The 22,091-nt window shown below is 31.3% G+C and overlaps 2 protein-coding genes across 4 annotated transcripts in view; one reads left to right on the top strand and one right to left on the bottom strand.

The window, feature by feature from the left end:
• The window catches only part of LOC107452167 (transcription factor CP2-like protein 1), a 111,396-nt gene extending 91,451 nt beyond the window's left edge, over nucleotides 1-19,945 (bottom strand). For 2 of the 3 annotated variants that reach the window (XM_021147816.4, XM_043048191.3), the window contains exon 1: nucleotides 19,578-19,945. The gene's annotated coding sequence lies outside the window, so the exon portion shown is untranslated. Of the gene's footprint in view, nucleotides 1-4; nucleotides 186-19,577 lie in introns of those variants that run through there. The other variant, XM_043048190.3, reaches the window with a different exon arrangement.
• Nucleotides 9,451-22,091, top strand: part of LOC147801250 (uncharacterized) — a 61,736-nt gene continuing 49,095 nt past the window's right edge. The window contains exon 1 of the mRNA XM_087154461.1: nucleotides 9,451-9,555. Coding sequence (XP_087010587.1) covers nucleotides 9,451-9,555 — 105 coding nt within the window. The remainder of the gene's footprint in view (nucleotides 9,556-22,091) is intronic.

Here is a 22,091-nt window from a genome sequence, read left to right on the forward strand (position 1 = left end):
TTACGTTGTACTAGAGCTGCACTAGGGGCTATTGACGACAGACTGGGAAACGTCCCTAAGAAAGATCCGAAGACGTGCCATCGCAATTTTGATACTCTACAAAGGGGCTGGCTCCCCTGCTTTGGTAGCCCGACGACCTGCGTGTAAAGTCGAGCACTTTGCGGTAGAACAGTTTAACGAAGATCGTTACTGCGCACCCTCAGTCCCAACGCAGGCTGGTCAAAGTGGTCACCCACCCTCTTACTGACCGCAGTCAGTGATGTTTGACTTCGGTGTTCTACTGGGAACGGTGTGTTTACGATCAGTCCACTGTGGGTCTCTTTTAAAGTGATTTCGCTTTTACTTTTTCATACTAATAGCATATACTTGAAATTCTTGCTCTAATAGCAGATGTTATGTTAAATGCACTAATATCAGTATTCCTGATATTATGATCAGGAAAAATTGTGGAAAAAATATGAAAATTTGCGGGAATACCGATTGGTATCTCAATATACCAATAAATATATTTTTTTGTCAAACAAATCTAAAGTGCTGATGACACTAGGCAACCAAGTGGAGGCAACTAAGTTAAAAAAACCGGTTTTTGGTTTCTCGTTTGTGATCACACATTACAACCTTCGCTTGTTCAACCAACTCTGAATAGTCCAATACCAGAACTTATATTTTTCAATAAAGTTTATTGCTAAAAGCTCTTTTAATTATCATGGAAGCTATTATTGACGATGTACTTCAAGTAGGCGTTGAGCTGATAGCTGAGGCTCTGAAAGAAGAACTAGAACAGAAAAAAGGTAATTTAAAAGCAAAATAATTTCTTTCGTTTGCTTTCAAAATTTCATTAGTACTCGGAAATATCTGTCAAAGAAATATCTATCAAAATCTGTCAAAATGAGTTTAAAAAGCTTAGCGTTCAAGCTATATAATTTTGAATTTTCAAATATTTAAACATTTGTAATTAGTAATATGCTAGTTTTTTTTTCATTCACTTTTAAAATTCAATAATAATTTGTAACTTTAAATATCTCCACAGAGGAAATTAGTTTATAGGGAATTAGTTTATTCGCATAATCTTTGTTATATATGTCCCAAAGACATGGATACGTTTGAAAAATTTAAAAAAAAAAATAATAAAAATACATATATCACTAGAATTCCATTTAAAACTAGTCATAGTTAGAAGATTAAACCAAGTTCAAATTTAAAAGATGAAAATTCAGGATGCGTCAGAATCAGCACGTGTATTTTGCTTACTAAATGGTTGCTAGTTAAGGTTAAAAGTATTTGGAAACTACTATATGACACGTTTCAACTAATCTGGTTGCTCCACTAAAGTTGAAAGGTTTTAACTTCAGTTGCTAGTTGAAAGCAACCGGTCAACCATCATATGACCCGTTTCAACTTCACCGAAACCGCTAATTGCTTTCAACTAAGTTGCCTCGTGTCATATAGCCTTAATAATTTTGAATAAAATAATAAAACTGTTAAAAAACAGTTTATAAATACTGATTCAGAGGTGATAGAGATAGAAGCCATATTCCTATATATCTAGATAAGCAAGTATTTCTATATGAAAATTATCAGATTTCATCTTAAAATATTAATCCATCACTCATGAAATTTTCAATAAAAAAAACCAACAAAGTCTGAGAGTGCTCACTCCATTGTCCACTGAAAATAAATGTTCCATTTTTATTTTCTCACGCCGTTCACGGTAGGTCACCGAAGTCAAGTATCACAGGCAGCAGTCATTGAGAGGAAAGGTGATCATATTGATCAACCTGCAAAGGGGCCGAGGGTGCGCGGTATCAATCCTCGTGAAACTGTTCTAGCGTAAAGTACTCGACTTCGCACGCAGGTCACTTTATCCGCTCTACCAAAGCAGGGAAGCCATACCTTCTGCAGAGGATCAAAATTGGGATGGAATGTCTTCAGATCCTCCTCTCGGATGTTTCCCATATCGTCACCAATCGTGCAACTCTAATACTACGTAAATAAAGTACAACTAGTACAACTACTATTTTCTTCGACAAAATAAATATTATAAACTTAAATTTCTGTTCCAAATAAACACAGTTTTCGTAATGTTTAAGGACGAGAAAAAATAATGAATTAAAAAATTCAATAGTGATTTAGAAAAACATTTAAAAACTGCTAAAGGGCCGGTTTCAAGAGATCTTAAACGGTCTTCACATATGTCTGCTTCTGTCTGCAGATCAAAGCAGAAAACAAACTTTTTTTCGAGATTTCGGGTGCGCTACGCTGAGCCTTTTAACAATCGGTCTCGATCTGTAGCCCGTGATCAGCAACACTGGCTGGCCCCCGATTTTGTAAGTGAATTCGAGTGGTCATCTTCGTTTGGTTTCGATTTCTAATAAACAAAACAACACTGAACATTGCGAGGCATCAGATTTGGAAGAAAAAAATATATCTTGGTTAATATAAATCAGGCTTTATATATATATATATTTATTTGAAATTTACAGGATTGGCGCAATTTATTTTAATTTCTAATTGTGTATCTATTTCAGTAGGCATCTTTTCAAATAAGTAGTTGTTTATTTATTTATTTATTTCGATATTTATTTCGGAGTGATATTTTTAATTTGATCAAATAAAAGATCTCTCTCTGTCTCATTTTTTTTGGCTTTAAAAAAATATAAAAAAACGGGAAAAATTCTCCTAACATGATATGAAAAATATCATTTTTTCTTTGCACTGTAATACATAACAATGTATACATAACAATGTATACACAAGAATATTTTATAGTATGCATAAAGGAATAAATATTCTTTAGGTAGAAATGAAAGGGAAATTCTTTTTATCTGAAATGAATAAAAATTACATCTTTCGTTAAATTGAAGAGAAAAAAAAGCTTTAAAAAAAACTCACTATTATTTAATATCTTCCAATTACATTTTAACGAAAAAGTTTTTATTTCAAAAATAATAAGTATATATTAAGAAACATTTTGAAAAGCGGTGAATAAATATGCAAAAATGTAACTTCAGAAAGCTTAACAATTTTTAATCATAAAATCTTTTTGAGAAGTTTTAGGAAGTAAAAATGCTGCTCTACGGAATAAAAATTATTTATTACAAGCATTATTATTTATTACAAGCTCCTGTGGCTCACTATTGTCGGTTACTTTTTTAATCTGCTTTTTAATAAGTAATCCTTAAATCATCTCTCTAGTTTGTTTGTTTTTTGAAATAAGTATGCTATTACTTTTAATATTAACCATATAAACTTTTGATCTGTTTTCACGATTTTTCCTCGCTCTTTAAAAAATATGGAAAGAAAATTAAAATTTTAATAATTTTTTCTTATAGAATTTTTTTACGCAATTGAAATGTTCTGTATTGAAAAATTCAGTTACTTCATTGTGATTCAAATGAAAATGTTGGTGGCTATGTGTTAAGATTTGTCAAATTAAGCCATAAGGCGGCGCTCAAGTCAATATCAGTTGCTATTCAGAATTCAATTGGTTGAACATCTATGGAACTATGGTTGAACGTCATCAAACAATTCGAACATCTTCAGATGTTCATCATGTTCAGAATAAAAATTAGAGCATATTCAAATCATCAAAATTATTATACTGCATTGAATTCATTCTTAGCTTTGCGTTAAATCACCTCATTTTGTAATTGTGAACAACCAATCAGACTCAGGATTATTAAACAGCTGTTAACCGCTTATCGACACAAAACTTTCTGCTTTCATTTGAATTTACTTTTGTTTTTATAGATATCAATTTTAAATCACGAATAATAACTATGTTTGTTATTAACTTAATAAAAATTTAAATAATAGAATCATATGCATGGGAGTTTATTTACAGTATTCGCGAGCACAACCATCGACCAATTCCATGTCTTGACCCTCCCCCCTTTCCTCTCCTTCTTTTTCCAGTTGTATAGTAATGTATTACGATATTTTCCCGCTTCCATAACATTTTTCGTATTTAATTATCAAAAATTTCCACGACACTTCTTTTAAGAACTATGTTTAATGCAGTTTTGAGTTACATATAGTTTCGTAGCCTAAAAGTTTTTAATCTATTTGAAAGTCAAGACAGAAACTAACGTACTTATTTCTCCCAAACGCTAATAGTGAAAGCATGCCACGATAGTGAGTCCTGCCACCTGTAGCCCATTTCAATTCCTAATAGAAGGAACAAAGTTGAAATTCTGTTAATCACCGAAGTTAAATGATCAATTAACTGAAATTAATAAATGGTTCACAAACTGTTTTCGAAATCAGCAAATTAACAATAACAGGGCTAAAATATTGATTTGTAACTTAAAATTTTCCACCTATAATACCACTTAAAATTAATAAGATAAATTGTAGAGCCTAGGTTGAGACAGCTGCAGCTATAAATACTATTTCTTCTAATATATTTCAACAATTAAATGATTTTAAGGTCAAAGAATATACATCAGTCTAACTGCTGTAACGGGTGTAAATATAAGTACTAGTTCAATTACGAATACAGAAATATTTCTTATTGTTCAATCATTCGTAACAAAATTTATAGTTTCAAAGCAACTTTTATCGTCTGGATTTGATATAATATTAGGTTTTAAAATCCTAAATAAATATAAGTTTGTAATTGACTGTTCAAAATGTATAATTTTTAATAACTCAATTTCTGTATATTTGTTAGAGTATATTAATTTCTAAAGAGATAAATGTAGGTGAGATGTTGTCTGCAGAGCCAAATAGTTGTTTAAACAATGTAAAAGATTCCAATTTATACACAGAACAGGGTTTTAGAGTCTAAAATAAGAAATTAAAGGTACCATCAAACTTAGTAAGTAATGTTCATGCGAAAATTAACTTTAACAAGCATTCTTGAGGGGATACTGTATATATCCACAAAAAAAGGCAGGTATTACGGATACAAATTATTTTGTTACCGTCTGTTACCGTTTTGTTTGTCTGTTGCTGAAATATTGGATAATTTAACATGTTTAATTCAAATTTTTAACCCAACTGAGCTGACTCTTACTTTAAATAATAACTCAAAAATTAGCAAAATTAGAAAAAATAGATTATAGTCAAGATAAATATCATTTCAGGAAATAATGAGAATGTTTTAAAAAAAACAAAGAGCAACAACTTTAATTCGGCTCCTTAAAATGAAAATCAAAAGGAAAAGTCTCTGATCTTTTACTTTAATTTAAAACTTTTTTTGCTAATGGGATAAATAAGTTAGGATATTGCTATTTGATTCAGTACCGCATTAAATTTATAGATGACATTCCAGTGTACCAAAAGCCCCACTATGTGTCTTATCTAAAAGATGAAACGAGAAGACAGCTAAATAAATTGCTGGATACTGGAATTTTACAACCCTTAACATCTAGCTATGCAAGCACTCTTTATCAGAAAGGCGGATAGCTCAAATCGATTAGTAGCTGATTTAAGAAAACTTAATACTAAAACATTATCCGATCATTTTCCTATTCCAAATCTAACGAATCTAGACTGGAGGGCCGGGATAGCCTGGTTGGTAGGACACTGGGCCCATGTTCAAGAGTTCGTGGGTTCGATCCCCGCTGTCCGAAGACTCCCCTTGTAGTAAATGGTGACTGATGCACGTTAAATCTGTCGAGTCGCAAAGTCCTCCATGTTCCCATAACAAATCAATACCTCTGGGGGTACTGATCAAGAAGTTTTCTTGTCTTCTGGATTGGTTCAAAACTACAAGGCTACGGAGTTGAACATTGGTAGTCGTAAACCCAAAATTTGGTCGGCTGTTCAACGACTGATATAAAATTTAGACTGGCTTTCTGGGTCGAAATTCTTTTCATCGCTGGATTTAATTTCCGATTTTCGCCAAATAAAATGCATCCTGATGCCCATCTAACAGGAATTGAAATAGAGTACAGTGAAATCTATCAAGTTGACCACCCTTGTAAGTTGGACACCAGCATAAGTTGACCTCAATTATCACGAACGGAATTTTTCCTATATAATATAAAGAAGCAAAACCTTTGTAACTTGACCACCTGTCTATCTTGCATGTTGACCACTGAAATAAGTAAATTTTTCTAGGAGTATTATGAAATTCTATTCTAAAACCCTCATAAGTTGACCAGAAAAAAAAATTTCAGAAAATTTTCTATCATTTTGCAATGTATGTTAAAATTTCACTTGTTTGTTGAAATAGTGTAAAAAGCTAATCTAAACCCTTTTGTGAGTTGACCATGTGGGGAAACTGTAGGGGGTCAGCTTTTGACCATTTCTTTCATTCAAAACATTGGGCTGATGTAAAGTCTAAACCAACAGTGAGAGAATATTTTTGTAACAAATAGGTTTGTAAGTGTAGTAATAACAGAATAAATTTTAAAGTGTTCAAATAATTTTGCTTTGTTAAAGTTTTCAAATTACATGTTTCCGTGTTCTGATATTTTAAGAAGTTATTCTTATTAAACACTTCACATGCATAACTAACGAAATAATTCTTTCAAAAAAGTTAGTTAAATATTAGAATTATATGTAACAACTTGAAGTTCATTTAGGTTTAAACGCATTTCTTAAGATATTCATTTGGCTGTTTGCTAAATAAAATTTTTAGGTCAAGTAAAATTTTTTTTTTAAATATATAGCAATATGATATAGGAAACGAAAAAGTAAACAATGATCCACCCCCTCTACGAGTTGCCCACTTGTCTAAGTTGACCACTAAAACAATGCACCACAAGTGGTCAACTTACACAAGTTTTACTGTATAAGAATTTTGAATATGTACGAATGCCTTTTGATCTGAGAAATGTCAGTTCCAGTTTTTAGAGGCTAATGTATTTTGTACTGGTTGGTTCACCTGATTTATCCATAGGTTGTTACATAGTTGCTAATAGGATATTTGACGATAACATTTCGAAAAATTAAGAATTTCGCTCGAGAGTCTGAGACAGGCAAACCTTAAATTTAAGCCCAAGAAGTGTTCTTTACTTCAGGGTCGTAGTACGAAGGAAAAATAATTCCTAACATATATTGAAACTATTCAAAGGGCCCTTCACCCTAAGAATAAGACAGAAGTGCAGAGATATGTTTGTTTACTGGTTTTGTCGAAGATTTTACCAAATTATTAAAAGGCAGCACTGCATCTCATGAATCCTCTTATTTGCACTGACATTGAATAAAAAGTCCAGAGATGCCAACTGCTCCGGACAAGCCAAAATAATTTAAAAAACGGTAACTAACTACAACTACAATTTACAAATATTTGACTAATTTTGTTTACTTTTTAAAGGGCATCGCATGACTTAATTATAACAAAGTAGCGAATTATATAAGCCTTTGAATTATTTAGAAATAGTGGTGGCTAAAAACCTAATAAATTGAATTTATTAAACCAAGAATCACAATTAATAAACTACCTCCCGAAAATATTTATTCGCTGTCCGGAGCAAGCTTGCATCTCTGGTCAAGTCTTTGAAAAGTTGCGCAGTCGTTTTTTGTTGCAACATTGCCTAATTTGTCAGTCCACGGATGTGCAAGTTCTCAAGTTCAATCAGCTGTTTATTGTAGGGTGAATTTTCGCATAGTGTTGGACGATGATTCATGACCGCAACCACCTTTAGGATGCTTTCAGCGCTAGGTCGAGTATTCGAGCTCCAGAGTTGCAATTGCATTCCTTTTCTATGCCAAGGTCGTCATCATCTACTCAAGTTGATGCAATCAGTCGCCAGAAAAGCAAGAAATTCCAGAGTCTAGGTAATTCAAGCAAACGACCAGGCAGTAACTGTAAATAAAACTATTCTAGCGAAATCCAAAGATTCAAGCTCGTCGTAATCGACCATACTCAAGATGTGGATCGCACAGCATGGTCCAAAAAAACTTTTAATAAAAGCTACCACAACTGCTAGATATCGAACCACTTTTCCAGTGTTTGTATTTAACCAAAGAAACAACAACAATATCAAGTTTCTGCTATTAATTCGAAGCTTAACACGGCTAAGCCAAATATGACTACATGGTCTATTTTTCTTAAATTTTATAAACGTCGTTGAACAGTCGACCCAATTTTTGGGTTCATGACTACTAATGTTAAACTAATTAGCCGTGTAATTTTGAACCCAATCCAGAAGACAAGGGAACTCCTGGATCAAGTATTGGGAGAAATTTGCCTTCGTGGAGGACTTTTTGATGGAACTAACCCGCATTTGCGTTGCATAGAGTGGAAGACCACGAGAACTTCCCACGGTTAGACTGACAGCCAGGGGACTCTAACCCATGATCCGTCTACCACTTAGGATATTTCATGCCAGCACTGTGGTCGGTGCAAGCGGGGTGCGGAATTCGTATCGACCAGTCATTACCGGGATTCGAACCCGGTTCACCTCATTGGAAGGCTACATGGTCTATATCAAAATAGACGGCACTAAATCAGTAGTTACGGGACTAAATCTGGAAGGTACAGAAGTGTCATAGACTGCCCTCGCTTTTTTTAGCCCGCTGACCTAAGCCCGAAAACGAGCACTTTACAGTAGAAAAGTTTATAGAACCGATACCACGCACCCTCAGTCCTTTCGCAAGCTGATTAAAGGGAGTCACCTACCCGCTCACTGACTCAGCCAATGATTCTTGATTTCAGGAATCTACTGGAAACCGTATCTTATGATCAGTCCATTGAAGAATAACGAAGGTCAAGAGATTTGTTACAAAGAAATAACATAGACAAGCATAAGAAGTAAACGACAGTTTAACGTTTAATCGGTTTTACGTATCAATTTTAATATCTGTTATATACTAGTGCATGCTTACTGTAAAACAATGAAAGATGATGCTTATTTAATATTTCTAAAGCTGCTCGTAGAGGTCTTATTACATCAAGAATGGGAGACACCTCAAATGGGACACTTACTACAGGTGTAATGTTCGGTCTGAGGAGAGGATCAATCCTAAAAAAATATACATAGAATACAGGATATACAGGATCGATAATGATTTAGAGCATAGGTTCCCAAAGTGGTCCAGGTGGACCCCCCGGGGTCCATAGGAGACCACACAGGGGTCCACGTAGACGTGAAGAGAAAACAGGGGTTCACAACTTGTAATAGGGGGTCCACGAAAATCTGGCTATCATAATAAAGAGCAAAAATTTTGGCTTGGATTTACCTATCAACGTACTAAAAAAACGTACAGGTAGCATCATTCACTAGGTAGGTACTAGGTTGCGTACTTAACAGATTTGTTAATGAAATTCAATGACGTTATCTTGCAGTTACAAGGGGACAGCCTTAATTTAATAAAAGCAAAGGGTGTAATTTCGGCTTTTCTTGGTAAATTGAAATTAATGAAGCAAAATATTAGTCGGTGCGAATTCTCCCAGTTTCCGCACTTGAATGTCTTGGTGAGGATATTCAGACATACGCTCAATATTTAAATACCCTGCATGATGACTTCAAAAATAGATTTGAAAATATTCTGACGATGGAAATACCACCATGGATCATAACCCCATTTGATGAAACGGAAGAGGCGAATGTGGTATTACAAGAGGAGCTACTTGAGCTCAGCACCAACGAGGAACTGAAGGTGAAATGTAAAAAAGGCTATCAAACATTTTGGCTGCAGGCAGAAATCCCCGAAAAATAGCCTGGGCTATGGGAAATTACGAGAAAATTTTTAATAGCGTTTCCCTCGTCATATCTTGTCGAAAGAAGTTTTAGTGCCGTTACCAACCTGTTAACAAAAAAAAGGAGCAGATTGAATGTCACAGAACGGGGAGATTTGAAATTACTTCTTACAAAACTGAAGCCAAATATTGATAATTTGCTGTCAATTCATCAAGTACATCCGTCTCATTAAAAGTATGACTATTTTTTATTGTTGATTTACATTTCAAAGTTCATTGTTGATTTTTTGTCAATTGTTGATTGTTTGTAAGTATTATACTTGTACCACAAGTATTATTTTAATAAGTAGGACACAACAAAATGTGCTATTTTTTTAAATATTTTTTAGGAGTTTTTGGGAATACAGTAGAAATGTAGCAGCAGGGGGTCAATCGAAAATAGTAAAACTTTGAGAGTGGTCCACGAGAAAAAAAAGTTTGGGAACCTCTGATTTAGAGGATTCTTGAGCCACGAATGTCTCAGAAGATAGTTTATCATTGCTCGAATTCATTCAGAATTCATTAGAAAACATTGCCTGGCTAAGAACTATGGCTATGTTCTCACATAAACCGAAGTTCAAGCTACTAATAGCTGTAATAGGATGTACTTACTATCTCATCGAATTTCGTGTATTGCGAGTAAGAAAAAAAAAAAGGGGGGGGGGAGTGCTACTTAGGCTTTAAGGGAAGGGAAAGATGTACTGCACGCAAGTCAGATAAGAAATTTTGTTTTAATACTGTCAATATATATAAGTTTTTGTAATAAATAAGCAATGCAGTCTCTCCTCGTAATTCATGAGCTTATCTATATTTTAATAGTATCCTACAATAATCTGTGCTGCTAAATTTATCTATTCTTGAAATTTCTGAATCCTAACACCCATAGCTAAGATATGCATTCCCACTGTTCGTTGCCCAGGTCATCACCCCATAATGCTGTTTTTCCCTAAGAGGAGAAGGTAATTAATTTTCCAAATGTTTTAGCATCATTGAAATTTGAAAATTAATTCTGTTGATTTCGTAAAACACCAAATGGTAAATTCTTAGCTATACGTTTCAACGTGAAGTACAGAGAATAAGGAAGCGAACTCCCTTAATAACTTTTGATTTAATGATTGGATTTTAGTACAAGCAGTGGTGCAGCCAAGGAGGGTTAAAAATTATTCAAGACGTCATCATCATCAACAGTTTTTCATTATGGGATAAAATTTGATTCTTTAAGAAGCTATTTTCGATAGTAAGAAAACCAGTAAAGTAACAATAATACAAAAATAAATACAATGCAAATAAACACGAAAGTTTTCATTCTCAACCTTGCAGTATTTTTTTCTTTTTTAAAAAAATTTCAAATACTTTTAGTGCTTTTTGTCTCATTCTTGGTGCATCAAATAGCTGCATTATATCAATAATTAAGAACTGCATGACAATAATTCAAAAAGTGTGCACTTTTTCCAGTTATTTGAAGAAGAAAAAAAACTAGAGATATACAGTGCGGAAAAAATGACCACTCTGAATAACTTTCGACCCAATGATCGGATCATCACATTCTAGGACTCAACGTAAAAGGCTCGAGGGGGTGACTTCAAATATACTAATTTTTAAGTGCAGACGATATTTTAAGTAGCGAAATCTCACTGAAGCGTATACTTTCTCTGAATAAACATACCTCTTTTTCAAAGAGAGCTCTCCAAAGTTTTAGCCCCTTAATATTAATTTTACTTTTTGCGTATTTCGTCCCGTCTCTAGAACTTTTTAGCCGAATTGAAAAATTTTTGCACACAATTAAAAATTTCTTTATACAACGATAATCTATGTAAAAAATAACTTTTAGTAAATATTTTTATTTTTTATTATTTTGCTTAAGAATGGTCGAAAAATTTTGAATTGTAAGGTATACAATTTTTCGCATGATTTTAAAGAGTATAATATTACATGGTAAATATGTGATATCGGACATAATAAAACATGGTAGTATCTGACTTTTTTTATCTCAGGAACTATTCAACCGATTTTGTTCAAATCTTGTGTTTTGCTATGTAAAATTACATTCTTTAAAATTCAATAAAAAATTGTATACCTTACAATTCAAATTTTCTTTCTACTATTATTTAATAAAGTAATAAGAAATAATAAATATTTACTAAAACTTATTTTTTGCAGGGAATTATCTTTGGATAAATGAATTTTATAACTGAGTGCAAAAAAACTTTTAATTCGCTCAAAAAGTTCTCGAGATATGGTGAAATAAGCAAAAAGTAAAATTAACTCCAACTTTAAATCGCTTTCCTGACCTAACTACGGGGACGATGTTTCCCAGATAGCGGCTACCCTCTCCCCTGTATACAAGGGGTCAAAAATCTAAATCCGTTGAAAGAAAGGTATGTTTATTCAGAGAAAAAACTTTGTGTTTTTTTCTTCTTTCTTTTCCCCCTTTTTTTTTTTTTTTTTTGCACATTGTACTGGGTCCTGAAATTTCGCCGGACAATCTTTTACTCTGCTGGTTCCAGGTACCCGGTAAAAATTTTATTTGTTAACTGGATAGGTGTTATAACATTTGTTCAAAACAATAGCAAGGCTATTTATTGTTATTGTATTATTATTGCTTATAAATTAGATAATAGCGTCTGCGGATAATTTTCTATCGGACAAATATTGCACAGATTATAGTTCTATGGAAATTTATTGCTCAAGTATGCAAAAAAATACACGTCTTCATTTTTCGATTTTTATATTCAATTAAAAAAAAGTTTCTGGAATATGACTGATTAACGTAAAACGCTGCTATGAAGTGCATACATTTGCTAATGGTGGACTTTATAATTACTTTTTTAGTTGATTTACTTAATTTTTCATTTAAATTTATTAATGTAGTTTCTGTTTAAAGTTGAATATTATAAAAATATTTTAACAAAATGAAGGTTTTGACTATCAGGGTTTAACTATTAATCATCGGATCACTGTAATCGTAATTTACGATCTACTATGAGATCAAATTTACGATCTATGCAATGAGATCTATTTTTATAGTTTCTTAAACAATTTGGTACTCCGTAAGAAATTTTATCTTAAAAGAAATGTTAAACCAAATTTTCCTATAGTGGTTTTACTGTCCTTAAAATTAAAATTTTCCTTCCGTATCGTCGTAAACTTGAACGTCCAATAGATAAAGTAACTCCTAGATCAAGGAAAAAACTAGGGGAAAGTTTGCTTTCATTAAAAAAAAATTCTGTGAAACTAACACTTATTTGCGTTAATTGGTGAAAAAAAATTTTATGATTATCTCTCATGGTTAGCTCAATGGTAGAAGAACTTTAACCAGACTGGTTGGAAATTGAATTAAGTGAATTAATTGAATTTCAATTGAACTAACGAGTAAGAAATACGCTCTCTAGTAAATATTTAGTTTAAAGTTACCAATGGCCAATTTTATTCATACATGCTTCTTTTTAATATAAACGAAAAACAACTTATACTGAAAATGTAATTAAAGGTTTCCAAATGAATTCTTTGTTGAGTTATGTAAAAATAAAAAGATTTTTATTTATAAAAATAACTACTTAATACTTGCTTTTATTTACTAGGAAATTTATCTGAATGTCTAAATTAGTTATAGAATTAGAATAATTAATGTGCCGTTCGAAGGAAAACATATATGTTTTGTTAGCAACTGTTGTCTTCTATAAAAGCTGGTACTTATATAAAATGCAAGCTTGCAAAGACAGATAATAATATATTATTGCATTTACTCATTTGCTAAAAGCAAATTTAGTAAAAGCGCAATAAACATATATCGCAATTTTTTTCCACACTTATCTTTAAATTTTATTAATTAATTTTATTAACTCCAAATTAATATTGATGTAATTCCCTATTTCTAATTTTTTATTTACTTAACTATCATATTAATTTGGTTAAAATTGTTTTCAGCATTAGATTTATGCATGTTAGATTTATGCGTTCGCTTAGAACGCCTATCTTTAGCGAACGTAATTTTCGGTCTCAAAGGTTATTTTACTTAAATTTTCCTGAATTCAAATTATGCACCAAAATAAAATATGCCATGCCAGAACTAGTTATTCAAACTTTAATACTCTTTAAAAAAATTACGGAATTCCTAAACCTACACGTATTTTTATGAATAGTAACTAAATAGTAGTGGTTACTAAAAAACTCTGAATATGGTTGTGTTAATCCTAAATGAGCCCCTGGCAGTGGATACCCGGTAAAATTGACCGGTCCGGGTATCGAAATTATTTTGCCGTTCCGGGTAATAACGGAATAATGAAAATTTGGCTGGGTAGGACGGGTACCCAGCAGAGTTGGCCAAAAATGCAATCATTTACAATTTTTGATTACAGTAATCAATTACTTGTAATCATGATTACAATTTTCAAAAATTTTGATTACAGCTGTAATCATGATTACAATATTGATTACAATAATCAATTACTTGTAATCTTGATAACAGTTTTAATCATGATTCCAAGTAATTACGATTACAAGTAATCACTACAAAAACGATTACGTGTAATTGTGATTACAAGTAATCAAAATATATGATTACATGTAATCATGATTACATGTAATTTGATTACATGTAATTATGATTACATGTAATCTAAATACACGATTACAAGACTATTGTATTCTTATAAATGATTATATTTTACAGTAGATATTATAATGTATTTTATAATGATACTTTTTACACGAATTTACATGTGCTGCATTTTGTACGTATTTGTATACGTACAAATGAATGTAGCTAAAATGTATGTACATATGATTTTATTTAGTGCATATGTACACACATTTTAGTTTCACACCCATGTACATGCACTTATATTGTAAGTATAAAATATATGTACGTATGTATATAGCTAATGATTACGTATGTATGTGTAAACAATGTAGACATGTACATTTATACACAATGAATATATGCATTTTATGCAAATATTTGTGTATGCAAAATGTATATCCATGTTCATGCACGCAGTATATACAAGTACTTGTATATACAAGTACTTGCTGTTTGTACAAACATACATACATTGTCTGTACAATGCATGTCCCATGCAATCACGTACAATTTATTTATGAACAGTATAATATGTGTATACATGTACAATATATGTAGTATGTACAATATATGTATGTATACATGTACAATATATGTAGTATGTACAATATATGTATGTATACATGTACAATATATGTAGTATGTACAATATATGTATGTATACATGTACATGATATGCATGTCCAATGTATGGATGTACATATACACAATATGTTCATGTTCAATGTATGTATCCAAATATGCATAATACATTTGTGTGCGATTGTTCGTACAGTGGGCGTATTTATATTTTACATATATTCATACATACATTCGACATGCATAATGTATGTATATGCACACATTTGAGATGCATATAGTGTACAGATGTATATTCATATAATGTACATATGATAAAATGAACATATAATGTACATATGTGTGTACATATACAGTACATATGTGCATAAACATACTGGACATAATTCCTTCGTACAAATTTTACATGTGTACATGCATGCTATCCCAATCTATGCCTATGGTGCAATGTATATATGTCCAATGAATGTATCCACACACGTACAATGCACGTATGTTCCATCTATGCATATCCATATGTACTATATATGCATGTACAATGCATGAATGTATGTATATACATTGTACATGCGTACATACATTACACGTATACATATGTGCATTACATTTATGTCTAAATATGCATACAATGCAATAAATAAAATGCATGTAAGTTATCTTATAATGACTCAAGAAAGTTAAATGACGAAAATCAAACGATATTTAAATTTAGTTTTCAGCTTTAATTCTTCTATGTCATTTTAAAATTCTTTGAATAAAAAATTATTTTCAGGTATTTTCATGACGTGTTTGACAATACAGATTTATTTTTCTTATAACATAATGCATGGTTCATAGAAATTTTCTAAATGGTAAAAAAAACGGTAAATTTTATGTGTGGAAATAATATTTAGATATTTAAAATAAGATTATCGTTTGCTTTCTAAAAAATATGAGGTCGAGTTTTAGATGCCTTAGAATAAATTTTGAAACAAACTTTAATAACTTCACCTATGTAATTTTTTTTAATGTATGCACAATGTATGTGTATATTGTAATCACATATATTTAAATTTACGCATGTATACATTACTTGTAAATACACTGAATGTACGTACGTACATTGTGCATATAACTATTTTTTTGTACATCCATACATTACATGCGCATAATTATTAACAAGGTATGTAGTTATACAAGTACATACGTACGCTGTACATAAGTACATACGTACGTTGTACATAAGTACATACGTACGTTGTACATAAGTACATACGTACGTTGTACATAAGTACGTACTTTGCGTGTACATATATCGATGTACATATATATGCACATGCATACATGTATGCATTTTATTTCACGCAACTATGTGCATATATCCACTCGTTGGAGCGTAAAATGCGCAGTCTGCCACATGTGAAGAGCAATTCACCAATAGTAGATTCCATATGTCTGCTCCTCGAGAAACGAGAAAGACAGACCCTCGTTGGAGCCAATCTGCGGCTATTCTATAAAGAACTTCTACTTTCAACATTTTACCAATTGAAGCTGTCTGTGATAACTATTTCCATCAATTTATGCTTTGTAGAACAAAAATAGAGACAGTAAAAAGGTTATCAAAACTTTGTTAAAAAAGAAAGAACAAAAAAAAACTTTAAACAAAGTAGGCAAGAAAATGGATGTATAATGTATATTGTTTATATTCGCCACGGATCGGTGAGTTGAAATTCTATCCGTGGGCCGGATAAAATCTTCCGACGGACCACAGTTGGCCCGCGGGCCGTAGTTTGCACATCCCTGTGTTAGAATATAAACTTTTTTAATATTGGTTTACATTGGTTTTCTTTGCTTTCAATTAAACCAAATGCTTGCAATTAATGCTTTCAATAAAACCAAAGTGGCTTTATTTTAGTATGGTTCACTGGTACACTATACAATTTATCCGTCGAAAAAAATGACAATATGGTTTAATCTATACCATCTATAAGGTTATGCGACCTCGAAGCAGGAGAGTAGGTTACAACCCTCCCTACCATATTCTGTTAACCCTTTATAAGGCAAGGAATGTTATATTTTGAGTTATAAAATATTTTCGGGACTGCGATTGATCTATACAAATTAAATCATTTAGCTCATTATCTAAAATTTATTTAATTAAGACCATTTTTTATGGGAAGGTGGGTCAAATTTTCAAAATTTTACCTACTGTAAGGACTTGTGTGCTAACCGAATTAATGCTATTAGTTTTAACGAAAATTCTCTTAATTTATGAATATATATTTATATATATTATATCTTACTTATTTATTTATTTCCACAGAAATAAATTCGGTAGTGTTAAAAAATTTAAATGCACTTAATTAGCCGATATCTTCAAAAATCTTGGTTTGCTTGTTTATCGCTTCCAAAGCCTTTAATGGAAAGCTGAGAATGGATAATTAAATTAGAAAAAATAAATAATCATATCATTAATCGACGAATTATTATAGACGTCAATCACAGCAAAGATGAAGTCAAAACCATAACTCCTTTATTGTTCAGATGAAAATAAAAAGGTGTTCCTGGCAGCTTCTATCGCGTAAAGTATTTAGCGTTCATAACACTTTTCAGCTTCGGCTGACAACAAAGTTGATTTCGATTATTTTAATGTCACCTATACTACAATCAGTAATAATTTGTGATTTCGTTTACTTTTTTAAATTTCTTTCTCATTTAAATAAAATTTTAATTCTCTCTATGCAAGAATTCTAAAATTTACGTTATGGGTGGTGATTGCAGGACACCTTGTATGGTAAAAATTGCAATTACTTTTAAATCATGTTCTAATGTGGTTCATAATCTGGCCCACCTTTAATAAACTGTCTGTGCATGTCTATGATCAACATTATTATTTTTTTAAAAATTTTCAAGGAAAGATTATTTTATAGTTTCATAGATGTTTAGATCATACGATTTCTTACACTTATAATGAAATTTTAAAGCTTACAAATGTTTGAGGGGCAGTCAATAAATTACGAATGAAAACAAGAAATTTTGTACACCTTATGCAAGAAAATATAGCAATAAACTTGTAACTTGCATAAATCATTTTAGCTGTTGTTTGCAATAACTGCTAAAAATTTCGCAAACTTAACTTAAATATTTATAGAGACATGGCCAATTTTATAAAAAACTAATTTTTTGTTTAAAAAAATTAAAAGTTTCTAGCAATTTTCTAAGTAATATTTTGTGCTTTTTTATTGAAAGCTCTGTATGATTAGCGGTTTTTTCCACAAGTTGTATTTTGTATTATTAAACAAGATTTATTAAAAATTACACCGGCATTGTGGAGGATTACCCTCGATAAAAGTATGTTTTCTTTCTTTATACAGTCATATTTTGCTGCGTTGACGATAACTGTAAGGTATTATCGTTTGTTATTAAATTCTGTCTTGAGATACAAAAAATTACATTTGTGGAAAACTACTTATCATTCAGAATTTTCTTTTAACAAAGTATAAAAATTACTTCAAATATTGTTAGAATATTTTTTTTAAATTTTCAGGACATTCAAGTCTACAAAAAAAAAAGTTTTTCAATTTTTTCCGAGCATGCAGAGTAGTAAAGAACTGTTTTAAATGATAATATTTTACGCATTATTATTTTTTTCATTTTATTGAATATTTTTCAAGTTGTAGCAAAAACTTAATACAAAAAGAATAGTTTTTTTTTATAAAAGTGTCCATATCTCCATAAACATTTAGGCTAGATTTACGCTAGATCACGATATTATTGCAAATAACAATCAAAGTAATCGTTACAAGTTATAAGCGTATTGCTATAATTTCTAGCATAGGGTGCTCAAAAATACTTGTTTTCGCTTGTATTTTATTATCGGTCTTTCAAACCTCTAAAAGCATTAAAATTTACTCATAAATATCAGAATCACATGACCTAAACACCTCTAAAATTACAAAATAATCCTCTAAGTATTTTGCGAGAAATTTAAGAAATGTCACAAACCAAAAGTCTCTCGTATATATATATATATATATCTATATAAAATTAAAGATTTGAAGCAGGTGTTAATTGAGGATTACATAAATAAACAATCTCGATGTCTGACAAGCTCTGGTTTTTGCTTTTTTTAAGTAATCTTTGTTTTTCTGTTTCTTTCTTTTTTTCTTTTCTGCAATTGAATCTTTAATTATTTTTTTATGCATTGCGAGAGTGGGTAAATTTTTTTAAAAGTCTAAACAAGTATGACTAGAAAAAAAGAATAAGCTAACTTTGTTTTATAACCTCTAATTTATATAATTAAATTCAGTAACACTTAAGTAAGGTTACATATAATCAATTTTATCTCCCTTCCCTCTTTGGTACCCTTTTCCCACCACCCCGCCTGCATCAGGGAAATTTTTGCAACAAGCACTTAATTGATATTTTACAATTTTTCAGATTAAATAATTGCATGCCCGGACAAACCTGTAAGAGTAAAAAAAAATGCATGCCCAATCAGAAGCTTTACGTGCCCCAGGCATCAGGTGGTATAATTTTTTAAACTCTAGCACTCGGTTCTACTCTAGTATACATTATTATAATTGATTCATATTATTTTTTTATTATTATTATTTGGCATAAAAATTTATGGTAAGCTCCAGAATTTTATTTTAAAGGTCAAAGATGGCCAATAAGATAGAAACAGTTCCTTTCTTTTTAAGAGCTAACTTTACACTGCTGTTCAAAAACGTATAAATGTATTACAAGAAATTTGAATACAAGTTTATTTCACATGATATCAATTGAGAATTGAACGCTTACCTGCGCTTTAGGAAACATAGTACATAGTGAGAATGAAAATAAATAAGAAACAGGCTGAGAACAAACTCCAATTATATTACGCAACAGCGCCACGACAACTGTTTGCTTGCACGTGCAGCTTGAAGAAAACAACTACCGTCTCCGCTTAATGAATTATAGGCCATCATTTAGGCAACATGTCGATCTATTATTATTTTATATGTGACTCATTATTTACTCTCAATAAGTTTTTTTCCAGAAAAAAACTTATTCTTGGACAGCGAATATTACTTCTAAATATTTTCGAATAAAAGTTGACTTATTATCACTGTTCTATGAAGTGATAATCTGAATAGTTTTTCTTTTTCTGATAAGAAATATTGTTGTATAATTTTATCGTCGAAAAAGCGTGACCTTATATTTCTTCTGTCAGACTTTTTTTTCTTTTTTTTTTTTTTAACTTTTTAATCGCGTTCTTCGAACTTTAAGATAAAGGTTTGCTAATGAATAGTACCCAAAATTCGGTACACATATATAGAATTTTTTGGTTTGTTTTGTTTAGAGAAGGCAGGTTATTATTTTTAAAATGCTATTGTAAAAAAGTATTTTCAAACTATTCTAACTTTAAAAATAACAAAAACTCATTAGAACAAAGAAAATGAAGTTCTTTTAGTTTAAAGATATTAACAACCTGTATTTACAAGTGAAAATTTCAAATCTAATCAGTGTCGTTTTTTTAATCTTAATTTTTGCAATATTTTCTTTCTAGATTATATAAAGCAGAAGAAGCAATATTTTCATTCTAGATTCTATATAAAGCAGAGGGAGTTAGGACAGATAAAAGGAGAGCATTTCTCAAAAGCTGGGAATATATCACAGATCTAAACTCGTAAATCTGAATTTAATTTACATTTAAAATTTTACAGTAAATTTATGATACTGTCTAGTGACAGGTACGAACATAAATTTTTTTATTTTATAACCGGCGTTGAACAGCAAACCCAATCTCAGTTTACAACTATCAAAGTTCACCTCAGTATCCTTGTAATTTTGAACTCATCCCAGAAGACAAGGGAACTCCTGGATAAAACATTGGGAAATATTAGCTTTCGTAGAGGGCCTATTGATAAAACATACAAGCATTTGCGTTACACGGAGGGGGGGGGAAACCACGAAAACCACCCACAGTTAGCCCGGCAGAAAAGGGACTCTATGATCTGTCTACCACTGGTGATATTTTACGTCAGCATTGTGGTCGGTGCGAGCCGAGTGCAGAATTCATATCGACAAGCTATCTCTGGGATTCGAACCTGGGTCACCTCAATAGGAGGCGAGCTCCTCACACCCTCAGTCACCACCGCTTAACATAAATTATTGTCAAAATTAACTATAAATACCTTAAAAAATATTCTTTTTTCAGAGATGCCAACTGCTCCGGACACGCCAAAATAATTATAAAAAAGCGGTAAATAACTACAAAGTAAATTTTGCAAATATTTGACTATTTTTGCTTGCTTTTCAAAAGGACATGACATAAGTACTATAAAGTGGTGAATTATATAAGCCTACGAATTATTTAGAAATAGTGTTGGATAAAAAGCTACTAAATTGAATTTATTAACCCAAGAATCACAATTGACTAACTACCACTTTAAAATATATATTTGCTGCCCGGAGCAAGTTGGCATCTCTGTTTTTCTAATCAAAAAGGCCGATTTCGGTCGTTTATGGTATTATAGAAGCCTATATAACACTAAAGAAAAAAAAATTAACTAGTGTCTCTAAATGTTTATAAATAAAAATAAGATTATAAATTTAAAGAGAACGGTGAAAAAGAATCAAAAGATAAGTTATAATTTACTGTAAGAAAGATTTTTATAAAAAGTAATTAAGTGTTTTGATGCATGTCCAAAAGAAGTAACACACGAAACTACGCTATTATTTTGACAGCAAATGGATTGGAGTTTGGCAAACAAAGAGCAAAACGTATCCTTTGGCCAAGGATTGGAGTAAAGCACTTGAAAACTTATTTACCCATTCTTACAATAATTTTTCAAGTGTTAAAGAGTTACTCATATTTTTACAAATATTTCTGTAACAAAATGCCATTTTCTTACACATGAAATATAATATTATCCAACTTATCCAGCTTGCACAATGCTGATAGTTTTTTCATGAATTAATTAAGGTAACCTGATGCTCTGAAATAAAAAAATATCATAATGCAAATTTTATTTAAATAGAAAAGTATATTGAAAGAATACTCTGTGGATGGGAAAGTTTTTCTCCAACTGAACGAAGACTCTTCAAAACATGAATTTTTTAATTAAATTAAAATAAAAAGGAGAAATTAAAGTGCATTTCAAGATGCAAAGTGCATTTTAGCATTAATTAGCGTTTAAAGCCGTTTGGCACAGATTCTACGAGAGACTTGAAATTGTCGATAGTTATCGTCGTCGTCCCCCCCCCTTTTTTTTTTCTTTTCAAATCGTACTTCCACTCTTTACAGTTTTTCCCCCCTCCTTCTTCAAGTTT

Source organism: Parasteatoda tepidariorum, chromosome 11 (assembly GCF_982258835.1).
Source record: "Parasteatoda tepidariorum strain Cologne lab strain chromosome 11, Ptep-v5.0, whole genome shotgun sequence".
In the NCBI taxonomy this organism is placed as follows: Eukaryota; Metazoa; Arthropoda; class Arachnida; order Araneae; family Theridiidae; genus Parasteatoda; species Parasteatoda tepidariorum.